This window comes from Rosa chinensis, chromosome 7 (assembly GCF_002994745.2).
Source record: "Rosa chinensis cultivar Old Blush chromosome 7, RchiOBHm-V2, whole genome shotgun sequence".
Classification (NCBI taxonomy): domain Eukaryota; kingdom Viridiplantae; phylum Streptophyta; class Magnoliopsida; order Rosales; family Rosaceae; genus Rosa; species Rosa chinensis.
The window spans coordinates 53,354,428-53,378,628 of NC_037094.1; the positions used below are offsets into that span (position 1 = coordinate 53,354,428).

Here is a 24,201-nt window from a genome sequence, read left to right on the forward strand (position 1 = left end):
ATGCATGTAGAAAAAGTCCTCACAGGGAATCCAAAGCTCCAATTTTGTTTCACATACATGGTCAAGTTAATTAGTCAATGGCAGAGTCAGTTTTCACTCTAGGGAATGTAAAGCACTGCGAACTTTCGTAGTCTTTGTCCAGCGGTTGAGAAATTTCTTAGGTTTCATACAAAGGTATGTGAGGTATTGGCTTTGGAATTACCGAAAATGACCTTGCATTATTTGGTACCTTGTGATGTGGTGCTGATTGATAATTCAAGGCTCACTGTTTGAAATAATTACTATACAGGAGTTGGCGATCACACTATATATAAACTCGATAGAAGAAGGCTGATATCACAGCCATCCAGTATTTCTTTCTTAATTCATAGATCTTGTTTTTACCTCGCTAAGATAACCAATTCCCAACGCCAAAAATGGCTGAGGCACTCATCTCCGTGCTTCTGGAGCAACTAGCTTCAGTAGTGTTTGAACACACAAAACAAGCGGTGACACTCGTTTTGAATGCTGAGGAAGATGTTCATAGTTTCAGCAGCAATCTCAAGGCCATCCAAGCTGTGCTGGAGGATGCAGAGAAGAAACAAGTGATGGAGGCCAGGGTAAGAGACTGGTTGCAGAAGCTCAAAGATGTATCGTACGAGATGGACGACGTCCTAGACGAGTGGAACACTGAAATTCTGAAACAACAAGTGGAGCACGGCAAGAAGAAGGTATGTTTCCCCATTCCCTCGGATTGCTTTTGTTTTGGCCAAGTCAATAAGGCAATTCATCATCATAACATTGCTAGACGGATAAAGGAACTGAATGAGAAACTAACTGTGATTGCTGCTGGAAAAGAGAAGTATGACTTTCATCTATCCACAATACGTGGCACTGATGAGCAGCTTACTCAACGGCATAAAACTTCATCTTTGGTCGATATATCTACCATATTTGGCCGAGAAGAAGAAAAAGAGATGCTGTTGAGCAGGTTGTTGAGAAAGAGTCGCCCAGAAGGTGAGCGGTTCCTTTTCATCCCAGTAGTATTAGTAGGGATGGGAGGGATGGGGAAAACAACTCTTGCCCAACTAGCCTATAATGATGAAAATGTTACTGCCCATTTTGATAAGAAAGTATGGGTTTGTGTCTCGGACCCTTTTGACGAGATTAAAATTGCTAGAGCAATCATTGAGAGTCTAGATAAAAATGAAACCCAAAGAAATTCAGATGAGTTGGAAACCCTACTCTTGTGTATAAAGACTCATGTTGAGAGTAAGAAGTTACTCCTCGTCCTAGATGATACTAGAATAGGTGCCCAAAGAAATTCAGATGAGTTGGAAACCCTACTCTTGTGTATAAAGACTCATGTTGAGAGTAAGAAGTTACTCCTCGTCCTAGATGATACTAGAATAGGTGCCCGCGCGTTGCTGCGGTTTTCAAACAAACTCTGAAACTTTGGATGGCAACAAAATCTGAAACTTTGGATGGCTAGAGACTTATGTTTGCAACTAACATTACCATTAATATGAATGTTCTTTGGATGGCTAGAGACTTATGTTTGCAACTAACATTACCATTAATATGAATGTTCTGATAATGTGCAAACATACAATACAACTACTGTTGACACAGCTTGTCAAAAATATATTGTTCTACTTATAGGTTAACCTAGCTACATTTGATATGTCTGCTGAAAAGAGGTGTTGGTGTTCGTCACCACATATCAGCTGGGTTGTGGTTCCAAATGGATGTTGCTCATTTATCTAATAGTCTGCTCAAGCATTTTTCTGATGTTTTGTATACCAACTATTTCTACTTGCACTGTAACCTGTAACAGCTTTCTACAATTTGACCACAAAATCTGATCATATGCCTTGTATTTGATTCCAACTTGGCACAAAGCAGTCTTGACTTTTCACTTACGGTTTAGAGCCCCTCATGGGCTTATGGCAAACCTTTGAACTCGAGAAACTTTTTCAAATCTGATCATTTGTGTCAGTCTGTTTGCATCCACTTCTTGGAGGGTCATATACGTTGGTTAAGCTATTTCATTCAATGAAGTGGAAGTCTGAGCTCGAACCCACTCCAACCTTTTTGCATCAGTTCTGTAGCCATTAGCACAAACTTATGTAGTAAATATGGAGACTTTTCTAAAATATATAAGATAGATATTCATCATAGTTAACAGATTTACATGCACATGAAATTCTGAATGCAAATACACATTTGTAGTGCAAGGAATCTCTGACTTCTTAGACTTGAAGTTCACATTTTGGATACACAGGAGAAAAGGAAGGAAATTATTTACAAATTAAAAACTGACAATAAGATAATTACAAATCGGCATCATCTGAAACACCCGAGGCATCTCAGACAACCCAATCCTCCTTCAAAAGGTTACAGTTTTCCTCCCATGACCCATGTATTATTAATGTTCAAGTGGATATGACATGATTATGGAATTTGAAAATAAAATTTTATTTAAAGGGATAAAAGATAAAGTTAAATCTTGATGGATTATGGATTATGCTCCCTTCTTAATGAGGATTTTGCAGTACCTATTTGCTTTTCTGTTCTCTGTAACCAAAGTTGATTTTGTACCATAACTCTCTTCAAGCAAAGTAAATATAAACAACTAACAAACATAGATACAACTTATGAACAACTGAGTCAAACAGTTTGAACTTAAAAACCAAAGACAGAATAATCAATTATATTCCAATCAAAGACAGAATAATCGTTTACCTGAATCCAAAACACTTGACAAATTCGACAGCACACTGTTCCGAGAATCTACAAAATGGAAAACCAATATTTAAAGAACCTGACATTATCATGTGTATATAAATGATAAACTTAACACAGAAAAGAAAATAATGAATATTATGCACACAACTAAAATCAGCAACTGATCTAACAAAACTCACGTGAATCAGAGTAAGAGATGAATATAGCACTAAACAACAGACAACAGAACAGTGGCGCAAAAACAACCCCTAAAATGTTTTGCATAAAATCTGCAAAAATCAAACAAAAGAACAATAAAATCCTCAAACCAATTATAAAACTACCAAAACTAACTTCAATAGAAAGTTCATTATTGTGTAAGTAATACTCCTAATACTTTTTTCTTTCAAACACCATGAAATATTACTCCTGCCATACAATATGTCCTTCTCTACTGAATGATCAATCAATCAATACACAAAACTCAGTCAGAAAAGATGCAAAACAGAAACCGGTTAGAGAGTGTAACTTGAAAACCGGATCCTTATGTAAATCCAATTCCAATAAGTTAATCATTTAACTTAGTGCTATAGGAATTCAATCAACAAAATTGTTTATATAACATTACGAAAACTTAGTGGGTTCCTAGTTTGCAAAGAAAAAAAAGAATGATTTCGCTGCAAAGAAAGCAGAAAGAAAACGCACCCGAATGTAGACACATTCATCACCAAGTAAAGAAGGCTGATTAATGTTTACGATAAAGAGAGAATGGGCATCATGTGGAGATCGTCAGACATGCAGAAATAAAACCCATAGAGCAATCTAACCAAAACCCTGTTTCATAAACCATATTTCAAGCATAAGAAGAGTTCCTCAACAGCATATAATCTCACACCAGCAGACCACCTCATATCAATTTTCTACTCTACTCTCGGGCTATGGCTTTAAAATTGAACTAAAATGTTCAAAGGTTACAACTTCAAAAAAATTCATCCTCTACAGATCTCAGGAACAAAAAAACCTTATCAAAAAGTTTCTAAAAATTTAAAGTTGAGCATGATTTCAAAAATTGCTTAACATGTATTCTCTTCCATTTACCTTGATTTACATATTCAACCTTCTCCTTCTCCTCAGACCTTGCAGACCAATTTCTCACAACAGTAGCATATGAAACCTGCATACAAAACCAATCACAGTTTAACATTAAATAGGAACAATTTACAATTACAATGGACAAAATTGAGAGAGGAGAATTAAGGAACCTTGAACGTAGAAGCAATCTATGTCTCCAAGCATGAACAATAACTCTGGAATTGGATTTTGAAGCCACACCTCAGCACCTCTCCTGCCTTTCTCAACACACCTCCACCTCAAGGTTAAGCCAATAACCCAGAAACCCCTGACATCACCAAAACCCCAAATCAAAATTCTTTCAAAAAGAACCACAAATTCTTTCATTCTCCGTGTTTCTTGATTTTTACCATTATCAGAGAACACAAAAACACACACACGGAGAACATGCAGAACATATTCTAGCTCTGGAATTCTCTCCCTCTCTTTCACTCTATCAACAACAGAAACACAAAGCTCAGCCAAGAACAAAGAGAAAAAAAGAAAACATCGTGTCTATCAGCTTGAGAAAACAGATTACGTGAAACCCAAAATTTAACTCATCACCAAAACCCACTCTTTCAACACAAATCAAATTTGACGAACTGTAAATCCAAAAAACAGGCAACAAAGAAACCCTAAATCGAAGAAACACAGACGCAACCATGACATGCAACATCAGAACTGAAATTACCCGCAAATCGGTTGCAAGTAATCTTGCCAAAAATCCTCAAATGCAAATAAAAGACCGATTGCACAATCCTCAACACTATTTACCTCTCGGTGGAGCGAGGTATCATAGACACGATAGCACTGAGAACCACCTAGGTGTCGAAGCAAGAAAAACACACACTGAGCAACAACCCAGCTGTCCAAGAAAATGAATTCCCTTCACTCACTCTCTCTCTCTCTCTCTCTCTACCTCTCTGTGAAGCGAAGAAGGAAGACACGGGAGATGAAAGCAGGCAGACAGGTGTCGGGCAAGAGAGAGCTGTCGCAGGGACAAAATAGTCTTTTCAGCCAAGACCGGCTCGGCTCGCGCCGGCACTGTTCATAAGCCGATGAACAGTTAACTGAGAATTAGAAGATAGTAAATGTGGACCGAAGACAAAACCAAGTGGGAAAATTTGAAACTATCAGTAATAATGCAAAGTTGTAAAGAAGGGAGTACAATACTGGTTACCACGCGAAAACAAGAGGTTGCTAAAATGATGAGAGCGACTAGTAACATGATCCATTTAGATAAGTTGAATGATACGGACTGTCTAGCATTGTTCAATAGCATCGCATTTTTCAATAGGAAACAAGATGAGGCCAATGGGTTTGGAGTTATTGGTGAGGAAATTGTGAAAAAGTGTAAAGGTTTGCCTCTTGTCGCAAAGACTTTGGGCAGTCTAGTGTGGGATAAGAAAACAAGAGATGAATGGAGGGATGTACTAAATAGTCAAATATGGGAATTAGAAGAAGTTGAGCAACAAGTTTTCCAACCATTGTTACTAAGTTATTTCGATTTGGCTCCTGTAGTCAAAAGGTGTCTTTTGTATTGTGCAATATTTCCCAAAGATTATGATTTCAAAAAAGATAATTTGATTGATCTTTGGATGTCACAAAATTATCTTAATTCAAAGGGAAAAAAAGAAAAGAGAATAATAGGTCAAAATTATTTTGAGAGTCTATCAATGCGGTCTTTCTTTCAAGATTTTGACAAAGATGAGTTGGGAAATATTACAGGATGCAAAATGCATGATATAGTGCATGACTTTGTGCAGTTTCTTACCCAAAAAGAATGCACTATTATAGAAGCAGTCAAGGGTGCTAATCAAAGAGTGGAGCTACCGGGTGATTATAAGGTTCGTCATTTGACCTTAATAAATGAGCATGAAGGTCAACTTCCTACTTCATTTGACAACTGCAAAAATATGCGAACCCTCACACTCCTTGATTCAAGCATTACAACCATAAGCCCCAGTTCAATTATGCAAATGAAATGCCTCAGGACATTGAATTTGAGTCGTAACAAGCTGAATGAAGTTCCAAAAGAGATTGGTGAATTGATTCATTTGAGATATATGGATTTGTCTTGGAGTCGTAATTTGAAAGAATTACCGGATGCTGTGTGTGATTTATACAATCTACAAACTCTGGACGTTTCGTGGTGTCTTAAACTAGAGAAACTACCCAAGGCAATGGGAAAGTTGATTAACTTGAAGCATCTATATGTTGGGGGTTGTGGTGCACTGAGGTACTTACCGAAAGGGATTGGGAGTTTGAAAAGTCTGCAAGTACTAGACCAGTTTAAAGTATGTGAGGGTGATGATGATGAAGCATTGAAATTAGGAGATCTCAGAATCATGGACCAGCTTCAGGGGATCCTTCGGATACAATATTTGGGGAAAGATGATGCGAGTGAGATTGAGAAAGCACAGTTGGGGAATAAGGAGCACCTCCCTCATTTGCGAGTAATTTTCCTGATCCCGCGTGTAGATGAAGATGAAGATGAAGAGCAGAGAAAAGGTGATTCAGAAATAGTGAAAGCATTGCAACCACATCAAAATTTGGAATCTTTATCCATTTTGGCGTGCCATGGCACCACCGAGTCTCTCTATTGGATCAATTCTTTACGCAATTTGAGAAAACTTGTTCTCTATGCCTGGAAATTTTGTGAAGTTTTGCCTCCTCTTGGAATATTGCCATCGCTTGAAATTCTGGAGATATTGAGGATGACGAAACTGAAAACGGTGGGAGTTGAATTTCTGTGAATAGAAGAAGAAGAAGAAGAACAAGTCTCAGGAATTCTATTCCCCAAATTGAAACGCCTTTCGTTCGAAAGGATGAAGAACTGGGAAGAGTGGGCCTTTGTTTCTGAAATCACAATAATGCCATGCCTTTCTGAGTTGCGAATTGAGTACTGCCCAAAGCTAAAAGCACTGCCAGACTTCCTCTACAAGATACCAGCACTGCGTACTTTGGAGATCAGGGATTGTGACATTCTGGAAGGAGAATACGAAAAAGGCGTGGGGAAGGAGTGGCACAACATTTCTCACATCCCAAACCTCACAATCCAATCTGGATTGGAGAATTGAACAGGTATCGATCACCAAATGCAAAATTCTGAATGAATTTTTTATTCTGAAAAGTTATGTTGTGTTTTCACGTGAAGGGTGTTCTTTAGGTTCTTCATGAAGAACTTGCAAATGCAAATGGAATGTGTGCAAGGTGTGCAAGTTAATCAGGATAGGCATGCTAACTAGATACACTTGAGGACCGCATTGAAGCTTCTAGGACTAACAATGTCATTGGAGTTGTCAAGCTGTTGAAGCTCTCTAGATAGGTATGCTATCTAGATACACCTCAATATCATTCCTCTGCTTTCTCTCTCCCTTAGATCAAATCTTCAAGCTTTTTTTTTTCTTTATATTCATGTCTCTTTTCTAACTCCTTGTGCCGAGATGAAAAAGAAAATTTTGACCTTAAACTGTTACAGCTAATTGATATTGAAACTGCTTGTTCTTCTCAGCAAAGGTCGTGACTGAATTAACTTGCGAAGTTGGAGTTCATCCAATCTGACGTGCTTATGCAGCATGTTGGGATATGGACTATTCTTCAGTCGCTTAAATGTTTCATAGGTATAAGTTGCATTATGTTATATTGTATATAGCAGTTGCATTATGTTATATTGTAATGTTTCAAGATAGAACAATATTTGCACGCTAAAATGTCTCATTAGAGTAGTAAAGGAAAGGAAAATCTGTATAACTTAGTGGAAGGGCACTTACAGTATTGGGTGAACTGCTTGCTAATTCACAATTTTTATATCTACCGGAGTTGGTTGTTAATTTGTTGAACTGCCTAAATATTAAAGTCCAGGTGGAGAAATGAATTTATTTAGATGAACACATTCTATGCAGGATGGAATATGTATCAGGCGGAAGTTCACGACAAAGGAAATTCCGTATGCATTTGACTGATTGAAGTGACCCTTAACTCAATATTTTATCAGTATCTTAAGCAATCCAATGTACGTAATACTTAAGGCTTGAAATTATGCACTTTCTAGTTGTGAAACGAAATTGACTAGTTTTGATTTCTAATTTCCATGGCATGGGTTTCTGTGTCTTAGGAGGAAGCTTTTTGTGAAATGGACCTTAATGCCGATTGGGATTTGGTAAATGGGAGTTGAAAGATTTTGTAATAATAAACACGGAGCCTGATAAATGGTGTAAACTCAGACTTGAAAGATTTATTGGATGATTCGCTGCCCAAATACAAATCTCCATGGAACTGAACAGGTATCAGCAAATGCAAATTCTGAATGAATCTTTACATTTAGTATGAATTATTTGACGATAATCTAGTTTATAGATTACTACTCTAATTTCATATTTTTTTGCTATAAATTTCCATTCAGGTATCCATATTGTTGGATTTCAACTACTTTGCAAGTTTAAAGTTTGGTGTTTGAAGCTTGGTAAGTGTATTTTACTAAGGGAAGGAATTTGAAGTTGCTGAATCAGTTCAAGGTAATGGTGGTTCAGAAGTTGGAGCTGCATGATTCTGTTGGAGTGGTGAGTTTTCTTTCCTTGTAATTGTTATCTCATGTATCTGATATTTTTCTGCTTATTTTAGATTTTTATGACCGTGTCCTTATAAAAATTTTCTTCCTTGTATCCTTATAAAATTTACCTTCCTTGTATCATATATTCAACCGGACATGAAGTTGAGTGAGTAACATTACATATTTTCATTCAGAAAAGAAGAAAAATAGCTACGATGCTGTCTGGCGAAATAAATCTGTCAATCAATCTTATCCACCTTTTGTGGCATGTAATTAACATATCAATTGCATATATCACATCTCACAAAATTCTATGCCTTTCAAAGACAAACAAACAAACGATTTGATTAGAGAACTATTCTCCAATCCTGTAGGCTCAACATCTCCTTGAATTTTTTTTTTCTTTTTCAATTACATCCCTGTTAGGGTGGTGGGTTGTTTCCTTCGTTGTAATTGTTGTTTGATGTATCTGATATTGTTCTGTTTAAAATCATTGTCCCTTGTGTCATATATTCAACCAGAAATAAAGTTCTCGTGACAAAATATCACACTAATTAAGTTACACTAGAGAACATCATTGAAGGTTGTCAAGCTGATGAAGCTCTCTACATAGATATGTATGCTAGCTAGATACCTCATTTTGTTTCTTTAACTGCTACTGATTCATGATCTCCTCTGTTTTTCTCTCTCCATTAGATATAATCTTAGAGCTTGTGTTTTTTATATTCATGTCTATTCTCTACTATTTTTATATCTTACTAGTTTCTACTAGCTAAAAGGATAAATACTTCCATTAGGTCCGATATTCATATTATTGGGTTAGCAATACTCTGCATCATGTGCAATAAAAATACCAATGTTTAGTCATTTGCCATCTTACTGCAATCCAATGTTTACCGACGTTGGTTGCTAATTTGTTGAACTGTCATAAGATTTCACTCCTGGTGGAGAAATGAATAAGATTTGACAAAAACATTCTATGCAGGAGGGACTATAACACTGTCGTACACCATACGGGAAATTTGGTATCCATTTGAATGATTGAAGTGCCCCTCACCTAAACTAGGTAACTTTTATCAGCATCTTAAGTTCCTATGTATACTTTAAAAATTTACAGGCTTCAATTTACACAGCGTCTAGTTGTCAAAGAATCTAATTTTACTAGGTTTGATGTCTAATTTCCATAGCATGGGTGTCCTGGCTTAGGCTGAAGCTTTTGTGGAATGGACACTGACTGGGATTTGACTAGTAATTGGGGTTTGGAAGCTTTTTCTGCAATCTGTCATTTAACAATAGGCAGCTGGGAGCTCAGTAATTGGTGTTTCTGCAAATGAACCGTTCAAATGCTGCCACCTCAATCATTGAAGGCTACTTGATGGTAAAATATATGGTCCAGATATAAAGGAATCTGTTGTGTTAAACTACACCCGAACATAGACTGGCACTTTGATCGAACTACAATGCCTAGAATTGCAAACTGTTCAACCTCACCATCGTTGAAGGTAATACCATAATACCCTAGACAATCATTGTGTTGAGCACTTGAACTACACCTGCATATATTGCAAATATATCTATCTGAACTGCTGCTTTAAGTTCTTTGTTAATTTATTGCTGGGGACCTAGGGTGTTAATTGTTAGTAATCCTTATTCTGCTTTCTCTTTTCATCAGATCAAATTTTTAAAGCTTTTGTTATTTTAATGTCTATTTCTTACTGGTCATTTATATCGTTTTACTACTCATGAATACAAAGATAAATAAATCCGGGGTATCATACTTGGGTTTCACATATATACTTTGTGCATCATAAGACTTTCGATTATGTTGTCTTTGTTCTGTTTTACTGAAATGTGCCGCTTACTGAACAGTGATATGAAATGAGACTTTCGATTATGTTGTCTTTGTTCCGGGGAACAAGAAATGATTGGCATGTGCAAAAAGGCTGAATGCCAAAGTGTTCAATATGGATGAAAGAATTATGGTCTTTGTTCATGTGTGATCAACTTTCTATTACTTCGATAGTTAAAAGCTATACAATCTTATAATAGCTATGAACATATTTTGAACTGTTGCACATGTTCAGAAGGCAGAGTGTTGATGATAAAGTTCAGAGATGAGGACATGTGACATATTATTATGCTGTGTCTCAACTTGTTGAATGAGAGCTGGACTTCAATGCAGCCTTTTATTTACTTAAACTAGTATATGATATATAGACTATCAAACATTTTGTACATTTATTTTAGTAGGAGTGATTCTTGTATTTTGTATTTGAGGCTCATTTCTGCTGTAATTGAGATACTGAGGTTGTAGGCTTTATGCAGAGTAAAAGGAGATTGCTTGTGGCTCAGTTACATGTTGGAGTGGAATGATAAGCTTTTCAAGGGATTACTAATTTGTAAGTCCCTTATTCTTATATTCTGATTTCTGCTGGGAACGATTATGGATTCTTAAATGGTTGATTAATTCTTGGAACTCCAATGAAACCTAAGTCTTGATATATGAATTTGATAATCAAACAGATTTAACAATCTGTCTGGAAATTTATTTCGACAGCTTGAGTGTATATTAAAGTCCTATATGTGTATTCTCCAAGCGACATTATACTAATGTTCTTATTTCAAATTGGAGAATAGTTGTAATAAGATATATAGACTCAGCCCTCAATGCAAGACCACCCCACAGGGACCCTGTTCTGACTAAAAGTTTCTGAAGACTCCTGTCTAGAGACTTAGAGAGTTCCATGCTAATTACATATAAGAATTTGAAGTACTGAAATCTGTTGGTTTTATTTTATATAAGAAGCCTTGAACTTACAGTACAAGTGTACAACCAAGGTTACAGTAAAACAATGCTATTCATGATTCCCTTGAATTATTGTAGTGGCAGATGGGGTTCCTATCTTTTGGGTTGGAAATTACCATATATTAATTGAAGAGGAATTTCTTGCAAGTAAAAACTTGTGTGCTTCCTGAGTCAATGCATGTGGAAAATGTCATCTATATTTTTCTTTAGGGTTGAAAAAGTCGTATATATTACAATGTGAAACTAGTCCTGACCTCCTTCTAGACTCTGGTGGTGGTGGTGGTGGTGGTGGTTGTATCTCTCACTTTATGCAGTGTCTCTGCATAGAATCCAATGCTCTAATTCCATTAGTAGTCTTCTTTTTTTTCAAGGTTAAGTTAATTAATTAGTAAATTACCTGCTCTTTGGTTGTTAGAACAAATAAGTAATCTAAAAAGTTACTGATATAGTCATATAGGTACATTAGCCTACTATGACACATGTACAAGACTACCTTACCAATAATAAAAAGCTACTGACAAAGAAATTTATTGCACAAAATCATATGCTGATCGTCCATGTTTGTCCATGTTGATAGTGCAGCACAAATCTTAACCAAGAAATGCTAGAGATACGAAATCACAAACAAAAGAAAACCAAGTTTCATACAAAATTCTGATTTTCCAATAAGCTATTGATAGAAGACAACTTGAAATCAATCAAAATGAAAACAAAAAAGATATTAACATCAGCTTGAAAAGATACTAACATGGGGAGAGAAAGCTACTATCAATGTGTTGAAAAACCATTATATCAGTTATAGAGAGCTACTGACTTAATATCATTCAAAACATGGGTTTCCGTGTCGGATCAGCACCAATCTCGACATGGAGAGCTTTTGGCTAGTCGGCGTCTGGATATTTGGGTCTTATGGCAAGACCAAGGTGCGACGGTGGCAGAGAGACGCAGAGGAGAAGAAGTCGGTGATACTGCAGCAAGGAACGGTTGGCGCCAGTGGAGGCCACCATCGCTGGGTTTCTCCCTCCGGTTTGCTCTCCTCCCTCAGGCGAAGGCAGCGCAGCGTTTTGCTTCAGGAGGAGATGGCAGCGGACGTCGGGCTGAAGCTAGGGGGCCCAAGTGCTTGGGTGCCCAGATCAGATTAAGGTGGGCTTGGGCTTTTGTTAAGTTTGACCCGTCTAATTTGATTACTTTGGATTTGGATCCGTATTTGGGACCCGGGTCGTCTTCAAATCCGGATCTTGGATCGAGACAGCTGCTCATGTTGATCTAGTATTTGTTCTGGTTCTTGGGAGTTCGTTTGCTAATATTCGAGTTTTTGACACCCTCGGTTACTTTTGAGCTCCCGGTGAGCGAATCACCTCTCCTAGGTGATCATATCACCTGTTACGGTTACTATTATATTTACACTGCTCTCGTGACATATGCAGTGCAGCGATGTCGTCCGACATTAAGTCACATGGTTACCTTTCATTTTAGATGTGTCTGTGCATCTTGCTATCCTTTATTGTTTTTTCTATTTTATAGATGCGTTTGTGCATCTTGTTCTGCTTTATTGTTTTTCTTTCAATGTTTTTGCATCGCTCCTTGTACTTCTAAGTTTCAATTAATATAGTTTGACGTCTTTCCTTTAAAAAAAAAAAAAGTTTCAAAATGACACTTATGAGTAATTTTTTAATTAATCTTTTACTTTTTTGTGGGACAATCCCGCATAATGATCAAAGGAACATTAATTATTTTGGTATCTGTCAAATGGTACGTGAATTATTGTTTGGTGCATATTTTAGTTTTCAAATTTTTAAGCTACTGTAGTTGTCTGATAAAAAAAAGTTAAATAAATAAATTACGATAGTTGATTGACATGATTTACCTTAATAAGACCTCACTTGGTTTGCGAAAAGGAAAGTGATTCCTTTGTTTTTTTTCATAGGAATGGAAATGAAATTTTCGAAGAACTTTTCATTTCGAAGGGAAATTATAACATGGTCTCAGACCATAGTGCATGTGGTGGTCCGAGTTGATGTTATTGGGCCTATATGACTTGCAGTTATTTCTGATTGGTCTCTTAATTTAATTTTTTCTCATCCTCCTGCATGATTTCCACCAAATTCGAGTAACATTATTGGCTTGGAGTCTTGGACCACCACATGGCAGTGCCATGTGATAGTTTGGGACCACAAAATAATTTCTCTAAAAAGAAAGTTATCCGGAAAGTTGTTAAAAAATTTATAGTTAATGCAATAAACTAATGTGTTGTGAGTAATAAATGCAATGAAATAAGGGCAAAATGATTCACTTGGAATAGGGAATGAACCATTTCCCCCCAAATTTTCCTGTACTTCGAAAGTGAGGAATCCTAGTAACATTTCCTTCTAACCTCCAATTTTCCAGTTTCTATCTTCCCAATTCATTGCATGGTATGTGTATTCCACTATCTAAAAAATTTAAATAATTAATACAATTAAAAGACAAGTTTTCACTTTCCCTTTTTACTGTTATTTGATTTCACATGCATTTAATTAAGTAATTAATTTTTGTTTCTCAACTTTTTTTTTTCTTTTGTGAATCCTTTTTATTTGCAATTTATATTACTCTTGTGGGAACGTACATATTTACATAAGATATACGTACATATATATATTTAAGAACATGCTTCAAATTTTGTCCCAAAAAAAAAAACAGAATTGAAAAAAAAATGGCCAAAAGTTTCCTTTATATACATTTATCAAAGAGAATGTTAAGAAAAAAGAGAGAGAAAATTTATATAATCATCTAATCTCACATGTGTTCTAACAAAAAGTGACAAAAAAAAAAAATTTGTACTGTTTGTAGCTGCCATATCAATGAGCTTTACCATTAATTTTTTTTTTTGTATTTTTTTTGTTTTTTGTGGGTTTTGTATTAAAAAAGACTCAATATTATGGAACATGACTAAATGAATGAAAGATTTAGGAAATATAAGAAATGAAAAAAATTAGAAAAAAAATTAGGAAAATAAAAGAGTCCAGAGTTTTTTTTTTTTTTTTTCATATTAATAGAGACCATTTAATAAGATCAAACATAAATAAGGATAACATGTCATGAAATTAGTTTTTTTTTTTTTTTTTTAAGATAATAAATACGTAGATCGTAATCATAAATGAATCAAAATGGCACAATATAAGTGAGGAAGGTAGAAAGGAGAAGGTTGGAGGAGAAGGTTGCTAGCATTCCTCTAGAGAAAGTATTTTTTTTTATTTGTGTATCCCAAACGCAAGAAATGCACAACTTTCCTTTACCAATGTTTACTTTCCGCAGTAATAACTCATGAATAGACTTTCAACTAAAAACGATAGTATCGAGACCCTCTCTCTCTAAACAGTAGAGAGAGAAAGTAGATCTGAGAAGAAACTCCCCCCCTCCCCCCTTCTCTTTTGCCCAAATCTTGATCCTTCAGGATCTAGATTGAAGGCTTAAGAGTTAGGGGAGGTCACTCCTTCTTCTCTTTCAGCATCCTAAACACTATTGTTCTTCTCTCACCTTTGTGGTGTTTTTGCTCCCTTTGTGGTTATATCTGGCATTGTCCAGTTCTTCTTTGGCTTTGTTCAGATCCGGAGGACCTTGTTCCTCATCTTTTATTTTCTTTCTTTCTCTATGTCAATCAATCCCACATCTTTCCAGATCAATGTATACCCAACCCCTAAACAGTTCTTCCCTTTTCACTCCCAAACTCCATGAAAGCTATGGTGGCTATGATAAGAGAGTGCAAGACACTTACCTAGGTGAGTATGGGTGCTCACGCATGGGTTCATCACCCCCCATTCTCCATGGTTCTGGTTCTCGGCTCTAGTTCTCGGTCCTCCTTCGGTAGCCACAATGCTTTCTTGGTATGAGTCTCTATGGTGGAGAGTACGGTGTTGTTTTGAGGGATCTTATCTCTTGGGTTGTTGGATTTCACATGATTTGTGTTTTGGGCTTTGATTGGCATCGGATATACAATACGGAACTACTTGGTGTTCTGCTTCCGGCATCACATCAGCGGCTCTCCGTGGTCGGCGGCTCGAGGTGGTCTGCAGTAGCTAGGTTTTCTGTATTGGAGTGGGCTTATTCTTTGAACCTTTGTTTCAGTTGTTTTACAAGGGTTAATTTCGTTATACCGGCTCTTGTTGAGCCCAGTGGGAAATTAAGTTTCCTTTCTTTATTGTCTGTTTGGGCATGTCCATCAGACTTTTTAGTGGGTACTAAATTAAGCCTTATGGGCTAGTTTTGGGGCAGCTTATCATTTCCAAAAAAAAAAAAAAAACTCCTGAATCGTATCTCTATTACTTAGTTGAGATCAAAGAGTCTCGAGACATTTGATACATTACACGGCCAGATCCCAATTTCCCAACTCAGACAGCACCAACAATCCCATACACTCCTTTGCCAAAAAAAAAAAAAAAAACCATACACTCACCGGATCTCCACCCACCGACTGTCGTTACGACGTCGTTACAAGTAAGTTATGGAACCTCAGTGCAGATGCTTATATATCGAGACTCAGATCATCAAATCATTGAAAATATAAACCATCTCTATCCCGAAATTTCACAGGTTTGACTTGGTTTCGGCATCAGATTGCAAAGGCGAGTGCGATGGCATTAGATGTTGCGGAATTGCTGTGGAGCAAGTTCTTGAAGTCTCTGGGTGTAGAATACCAGAAATAACTGCAGCAAATAGCTGCGGGAAATATGTTTGCAACAACAAAATGGAAACAAGAATAACACACAAAAAATAACTAACCGAGAGGAAATTTAGGAAGAGGATTTTGATATCCCAAACATTGCTACTACTATTGCCGAAATACAAGAGGCACAGCCTTATATGCGTGTGCAGCAACAACAAAGAGTTTTTGAAAACAACAATGGCTCTGAGGCCAAAGACACAGCATGCTAAAATTACTTCACGCCAAAGAGACAGCAACCTAGAAGACTCCACCTAGTCAGAGCACTCTAGACACACCATCACACTAACACACTTAACTAGGCAACTATCAACAAGAGAGACAATTAAAATAAGCTTGGTTTATTTTCCAACACTGGGAGAGCTAGACTCTGAGTCTAATTCAGGTTCTATTACCATCTCTGTCTTCAAATCATCAATAAAAGCCCTCGTGTCTGAGATGTTGTGAATGATGTTGTGAATGAGAGAGACATAATGCCGGAACCTTATTCCTACTCTGAAACTATCAATGTGCTCTGCAAACTCAACGATGCATTGGCTGACTGCCGAGTCTTCACACATGAGTGTATGGAGCTTAATAATGTGATCTCACGCTTCAACTTTCGAAGATTTACTTTTGTCGCAAAGGTAAAGAGTCGGTTGACCAAATTAAAGCAGGAGCTTGAGCAATTGCCGCAACAACCAATTGGCAACCTCGGACAAAGACCGAATTCACCGGATCCGGACCTAAAGTACCTTCAGCCAAAGTTTTCGGATTTGATGAGCAATTAAGGGAGATTAATGAGGGGTTGCTACAAGCAGAGGGTTCCAGTTCTAGCAGTGCTGGCGAACTGAGGGCAATTGGGGTAGTTGGAATTGCTGGAGTGGGTAAGACCACCCTGGTTCAGAAGGTTTTGGAGAGCAAGGAGGTGAAGCAGAAGTTTAATCATATGCTTTGGTTACCCTTTTCGTTGAGTGAGGAAGAAGAACAATATAGTAAGTTCAGCTTTGAGACATGTATCTTTGATAGTAATGGCCAAATCATAGAGGCGAGGATTGTTGGCCTTGAGAAGCTCCTGGAAAGGCTAAGCCGCCTGCTGTTATCGGATAAATGCTATTTGATTGTGTTGGATGATGTGTGTCATCGGCACATTAACATTATGGAACGCTTATGCAGCGGATTGCCCAAGCATAATGGTGGTGTTGTCATTGTCACTACTAGATTGAAGGAAGTGGCTCAAAAGCTGGGGAAACAACATAGATTGCATCTGGTTCATGTTAAGCCTCTGGACAGAGAGATTTGCGGGCGTATATTTGAGGAGCAGGCTTATTCCATTAGAAAAAGTTCAAACCTCTCACATGATGAGGCTACGAGAAAGATGGAGGAACTCAAGGATCAGTGCCATGGTCTACCGTTGGTTGCGAAGACGATAGCAAATGCTTTTGCAGTGGGATTTGGAGGCGACGGATCTGAAGAGAGAGATGGAGATCACGGGGAGGAAGTAGGAACTTTTGAAGAATCAGTTGAAGACGACCAGGGTTCAAGAATTGCTGACCTGACCCATCATGTTCAAGAATCTTCTTGAAGCATCAGTTCAGTAATCTGCAAAGCAAGATGTTACCAGCATATTTCACCATGGTGGGGATTTATCAGTAGCTTCATTTGGGTATTTGCATCCATGGAACTCTTCCACTGTAGCAGACAAGTACCAACTCGGCTTTCACCAATTTGTTTGTCTTCACACCCATGACTTGTGAGATATTGAAGAATAGAAGGGGCAAAAGGTAGAGAGGGAACAGAACATTGTGGAAGAAGTGGGATGGTCCAAAAATGTGCAAGTTGCGAAGGTGAACCCAAAACTAGCAGCCATGAATAAGAAGTTCGGGATGATTCATAGGTTACTATCTCTTGCCAATATTATGGCCTTTGGCAGCCTGGCTATCAGGCCGTCGTACACGATACAAGAATTTTGGTATACATTTGATTGATTGAGTAATCAGGAGTGTGCCTCTCCCCTAAACAAGGTAATTTTATCATCATATTAAGTAATCCCATGTATACTTTAAGGCTATGTTTGTTACATGGGACTGGACTGGATTGGAGTAACTTATATAAGAAAATAAGACTCATCCCACGTTTGGCACACATGAGGACTCAATTAAATGAGATTAGAGAGTCCCCGCATCAGCTCCCGACCTTCTTACATAGAACCCCCAAAACTCATCGGACTGTGGAAGCACGGGCTTCAACAACGCATTAGTCTCTCCTTCCCTTTTGCGCGCTTCAACCTCGTCTCTCCTTCTCTTTCGTGCTTCAGCCTCGTCTCTCCACTCTCGATCGCGCATCATCCTCCTTGAACTTCTATGTTCAATTTCTTTTCTATGTCATGCTCCTTTTGCTTTGATTCTGATTCCCTCTTCCCTTCAACCCTGTCTAGCTTCTTCTTCTCATGTATCTACTGTGATTTGTTAAATTAAAGACTATGGATTGATTTTCTATTAACAATTGTTTATGGGTTGTAACAATTGGTGTCTGGGTAGCTTGATTTGCTAAGAATTGATCAATTTCAAGATTGGGTTTTTTTTTTCTTTTAACAATGTCTGTGTTTTTATCTTCTTCTTTGGTTGGTTGTTTTCATTGATTTTGAATGTTGATCAATTCTGGGTTTTTTCTTTCTTTTAACAACGTCTGTGTTTTTATCTTCTTATTTGGCTGTTTGTTTTCATTGATTTTGGATGTTGATCAATTCTGGGTCAAGTAACTGTAACTAGTCATGTAACTGGTCACGTAACTGAACATGTCACTGACCAAGTAACTGACCATGTCACTGGTCAAGTAACTGACCATGTCACTGACCAAGTAACTGACCATGTCACTGACCAAGTAACTGACCAAGTATCTGTAACTGGTCAAGTAACTGACCATGTCACTGACCAAGTAACTGACCATGTCACTGACCAAGTAACTGACCATGTCACTGACCAAGTAACTGACCATGTCACTGACCAAGTATCTGTAACTGGTCAAGTAACTGACCATGTCACTGACAGTGACAAAGTAACTGACCATGTCACTGACCAAGTAACTGACCATGTCACTGACCAAGTATCTGTAACTAGTTAAGTAACTGACCATGTCACTGACCAAGTAACTGTAACTGGTCACGTAAGGGATACAATTTCTGGATTTGTCTTCAGCTTTCTCATTCCAATTTTCCTTTCTTCTCACAAACTCATAAAATTGTTCATGTCTCTACAAATTACCAACTTTTAGTCCAATACACAAACAAACATGGGATAGGACTATTTTGACTATTCTGCTCTTTAGTCCTAAGCAGTACCAAACATGGGTCATGTATTAACATAGCATATCCCAGGTTAGAAGAGTCCTAGACTATTATAGGAAATAAGGTGGGGGATAATAGTCCCACGTAACAAACACCACCTAAGGGCTTCATTTACGCAGCTTCTAGTTGTCGAAGAATCTAATTTTACTATGTTGATGTCTAATTTTTGTGGCTTCGGTTTTCCTGTCTTAGGCAGAAGCTTTTGTGGAATGCATGCTGACAGGGATTTGACTAGTAATTGGGGTTGGGAAGCATTTTCAGTAATCTGTATCTTAACAATAAGCAGCAGGCCGGGAGCCTGGTATTTGGTGTTTGTGCAAAATGGACCATTCAAATCCTGCCACCTCAATCGTTGAAGGCTACTTGAAGGTAAATATATGGTCCAGATCCAAAGGACTCTGTTGTGTTAAGCCACACCTGAACATAGGTGCTTTGATTGACCTATATTGCCTAGAATTGGAAATATATTGGTGCATACACATTTTAGTTAACAGTTCATGTTAAAAGTTTAGTGTATGAAGCTTGACAAATGTATTTTAGTAGGAGCTGCAGGATTCTGTTGGACTAGGGAGTTGTTTCCTTGTAAAACCTCAAAAGCAATTCCTTCTCATTCCTTTAGCTAGGCCTATCTATATGCATGTTAACTATGAAAGAAAGAACATCATCTTTATTTGGTCCACTGGTTGTCATTTTACAAAATTTTGTATCTTATTTTGTAGGTATTTATAAGATATCATATATATTGTAATCCTCTGGTAATATGTAGGTATTCATAAGATCAGGTGTCTTTCAAAAAGAAAAAACGAAAATACATAGCTAATTATGTTTTGTAATCTCGTTTTTAGGCCACTTCTTTCCCATGCTTTTGTCGTAGTCTTTACCCGAAAAGAACAACCCCAGTTCTGGAAAGATTTGTTAAGAATTTTAATGTTGCTGCGTACTTGCTTTTGATTGATGGCTCTTAGTTTCAGTTTATATCGTAGTCCCTAAATCATGTCTCTTTCCTACCATTGTTGTCTCTTTCTGCTCAGTGAAAGGATATTATATTCAGGCGAGGTTTTCATATTACACATTCAGGCTAAGTATTCATATTACTGTGCAATAAGAATACCATAATTTAGTCATTATATCTTCTCACTGCAATCCAATGCTTATATTCGCTGGTTGTCAATTTGTTGGACTGTCAAAAGATCTATTTACATCCATATGGAGAAATGAATCTGATTTTGATGAACACATTCTATAGCAGGATTATGTATCACATGGTCTTTCACCATAAAGGAAATTTGGAATGCATTTAACTGATTGAAGTGGCCCTAAGCTACGCTAGGTACATGTTATCGCTCAGCATCTTAAATAATCCAATTTCATACTTAAAAGGCTTGAATTTGAGCACTTCCTAGTTGTCAAAGTATCTTATCTTACTATATTTGATAACTAATTTCCATGGCATGGGTTTTCTTGTCCCTAAGTTTTTGTGGAATGGATGTGGATGCTGAATAGAATATGATAGGTACATGGGATTTGCAAGCTTTTTGTACAATCTGTATCCTAACAATAGACATGGAGCTTGGAGAAATGGTGTTTCTTTAGCTGTACTCAGACTGAAAGTGAGTGGACATCCTCTCTACGAAACTGTTCCATCTCACCATCGTCAAAGGTAATACCATAATAGTCTAGATCGATTGTGTTAAGCTACACCTGCATATAGTCCAGCCCCTTTATTGAGAACTATGTCCCTAATATTGCAAATATACCCATTGGCATTGCTGCTTTGAGTTCTATGTTAACATTTGTTTGAAGCTGTCACTGATTGCTTGGGACCTAGGGTGTTAATGGTTAGTGATCCTTATCCTGCCTTTTCTATTCAGCAGATCAAATCTTAAAGCTTTTATGTGTTATATTAATGTCTTTCTTACTGGTCATGTACATCATTTTACTACTCATTGATACAAGAATTTATAAACATTTGGAGTATCATACTTGGTTTTCACATATATAATTTGTGAATCATAAGACTACGATTATGTAATCTTTGTTCTGTTTTACTGAAATGCGCCGCTTACTGAACAACTAAATGATCAGTTATTGCTCCCGGACATTTTGATGAACACATTTTATGCAGGAGCATTTCGACTGATTAAAGAAGCTCTTACCTAAGCTAGGTAATCTGATATAATAATTTTTTTATTTTTTTATTTGGACAATGCTATATTATCTATTGTACCAGTGCTTGCAATTTCACTTTCCAATTGTCCAATTCTAAAAATATTACAAGGTTTGACATCTAGTTTCCATTGCATGGATTTTCTTGTCATATAGGCTGAAATCTCTTGTGGAACTGAAACTGATGGGAATTTGAGAAGCTATGCTTAACATGGCTATATATTTCCAAAATTTGTACATTGTGAGCTGCAATGCTAATGATGAGAGTTCCAGTAATTAAAGGTTCAATCTTTCTTGATATGGTCTACTTTTATAACATTGGTATATCCTTGTCTGCTGCATGGACTTAATTCCTTGTATGTTGTATGTTTACAGATAATTGTGTGTTAGTTTATGATTTACTTTTATCAAAACTAGGTGTTCAGCTAGAAAGTGCTTGGCTTGTGGTATTGGGGAAGATGAATACTTGTGATGTCCTTCAAAAGAAAAGACCGGGAAGTTGTTCTTCTCCTCACTGGTGCATCTAATGCAAGAACCATGGAGAAAGTGCTGATCACGTCTTTGTGCATTGTGAAGTGACTATTTCCTTATGGAAAAAGCTTTTTAGGGAGGCAAGAGTGGACTGGACAACTCCTTTACAGCGAAGCGAATTGCTAAGAGAAAAACCTTTAGCTTTTGGTAAAGGGAAAAAGGCAAAAACCCTTTGGGGATGTGGGGTGCTAGCTGTTTGTTGGGTGGTCTGGTTGGAAAGAAATAGAAGAATTTTTGAAAACTATGGAGGTTCGGAGAGGGATGACATGTGGGAGAGAGTCAAATTCTGGGCATCTTTATGGGCTTCTATTTCTAAGGATTTCAAGGATTATTAGTCTTTCTTCTATTATTCTTAATTGGCAAGCAGCCGTAGTATAAGTCCCTAAGCTGTGTTTGTTCTGTTAGTCGTCTTGCTAAGCTTTTTGCCCTAGCTGTCCTTTGTTCTTTTTAGTGGACTCCTTGTCCGCCTCCTTGTTTTTGTCTTTCTCTTTTTCAATAAAGAGTTGTTTCTTTTCAAAAAAAAAAAAAAAAAAAAAAAAACTAGGTGTTCAATATTTGTCTAGCTGGTTCTCTTATGTTTAGGATGAAACTTTACCAAACACTAATGTAGAAAAGTGATAAGCCCAACAACGTTTTAGTCTCATAAGTGGTTTTTTGTCATTTCTTTTACAGAACCCAAATAAGATGTATACAAGAAATGGGAATTACCTTTCTTCCTTTCCCGTATGATATTTCTAACATTTTGTCTGGCGAAAGACTTGTTAGATTTTGAGATATGAAATAATGGGGAAGGAACAAGAAATGATTGGCATGTGTGAAAAGGCTGAATGCCAAAATGTTTAATATGGATAAAAGAATTATGGTCCTTGTTCATGTATGATCAAATTTCCATAACTTCAATAGGTAAAACCTGTACAATCTTATAATACCTATGAACAGATTTCAAACTGTTGCACGTGTTCAGAAGGCAGAGTGTGGATGATAAAGTTCTGAGAGGAGAACATATGACATATCGTTATGCTCCCTCTCAACTTGTTGAATGAGAGCTGGATTTAAATGCAACCTTTATTTACTTAAACTAATATTTGATATGTTCAAACATACCTAACATTTTGTACATACATTTTAGTAGGAACTCAGATGTCGTCTCTCAAAGCAGTTGCAGTCCCCAGATTGAAACATTTTACTGTTTGCTAGTTAGACCAATGTCCAATGGGAAGGAACAATGGGAGCAGGGAAGAGGGAAAATACTGAAATTACAATAACTGTCCAGAGCTAAAACAACTGCCAGGCTTCCTGCAGAAGATAACAGCATTGTGTTTGGAGATCAAGTGGCATTCATTTCTGACATCACAAACATCACAATTATGAAAACTTGCTGCCAAAACACAAATCTCCATGGAACTGAACAGGTATCACCAAATGCATAGTCTGAATGAATCTTCAGATTTAGTATGAAAGTAGTTTAGTTTATAGACTAGTCCTCTTATTTTGTATCTTTTTTTGCAGACAGAAAATACCAACAAGCTAGAACTTTCCATTCAGGTATTCATATTGTTGGATTTCAACTCTATTGCAAATTTCCATTATGTGCGCATTTTTCAATAAGAATATTATTAAGTTGCTTAGTTATTCTATGTTTTTATTGTAGTCCAACAGACTTAACTTTTAGTTGTTTCATCTCATATTACCACCTGCACTCAAACCATCTCATTTAGTTCGCTAACTTAAACTTTGACACCACCTTATGGAGTGCTTCATTGGTTTACTCACTTCCTATTCGATCACATTGTTTTGCTTTACAAATAGTTTAAGATTATTGGTTATACAATTGTGTGTGAACTGTCAGAGGGGTTTCTTTGTGAATTTTTGGAATCGGGTTTTGTTCTTGAGTGTGAATTATTGGTAGGTGTTTGTAAAAGTCTGAATCTTTGGGAGGTTGGGAGCTTTTTTGTTGAGCATGGATGCAGGGTCACATGATGTTCAAGGTAGCAGTGTGATGTTGGGTGGGGTTTATCAGAATTCCCTTGAGAAATCAAAGAATTCTGTTGTTTGATCAGTTGTTGCGTCTGTCTTTGTCAAGGCAGCCACTGCTAGTCAAAAGAACTGAAGATTTGAAGGAATTGGGTAGTGAATTAGAGTCTAATAAGGCAGTAGGTATAGAAGGGAATGTGTCTGAGACTGTGAATTAGAGACTGAATGAGGAGGCATGTCAGCTGCATAATAGTAGTTAGTGAGGTCTCGAGTCATTTTGAGCTAGGTACTAAAAAGAATTTGAACAATTTGGCTTATAGGAATGTGTC

General features: G+C 37.1%; 2 protein-coding genes across 2 annotated transcripts; both read left to right on the top strand.

Annotated features, from left to right (window-relative positions):
- Positions 1–292: 292 nt before the first annotated feature.
- On the top strand, positions 293–22,438 carry LOC112175983 (putative disease resistance protein RGA4). Its single transcript, XM_040511502.1, has 14 exons — positions 293–1,421; positions 4,917–6,903; positions 6,977–7,147; positions 7,334–7,442; positions 7,725–7,834; positions 7,937–8,105; positions 8,225–8,381; positions 9,357–9,437; positions 9,578–9,873; positions 10,697–10,770; positions 19,394–19,570; positions 20,451–20,531; positions 20,715–21,366; positions 21,524–22,438. Exons 1-2 carry the CDS (start codon positions 417–419, stop codon positions 6,573–6,575), a joined length of 2,664 nt encoding a protein of 887 aa, XP_040367436.1. The 5' UTR covers positions 293–416; the 3' UTR covers positions 6,576–6,903; positions 6,977–7,147; positions 7,334–7,442; positions 7,725–7,834; positions 7,937–8,105; positions 8,225–8,381; positions 9,357–9,437; positions 9,578–9,873; positions 10,697–10,770; positions 19,394–19,570; positions 20,451–20,531; positions 20,715–21,366; positions 21,524–22,438.
- Positions 16,350–17,440, top strand: LOC121050671 (disease resistance RPP13-like protein 4). The gene is made up of 2 exons (XM_040511503.1): positions 16,350–16,502; positions 16,580–17,440. Exons 1-2 carry the CDS (start codon positions 16,350–16,352, stop codon positions 17,438–17,440), a joined length of 1,014 nt encoding a protein of 337 aa, XP_040367437.1.
- Positions 22,439–24,201: the final 1,763 nt, after the last annotated feature.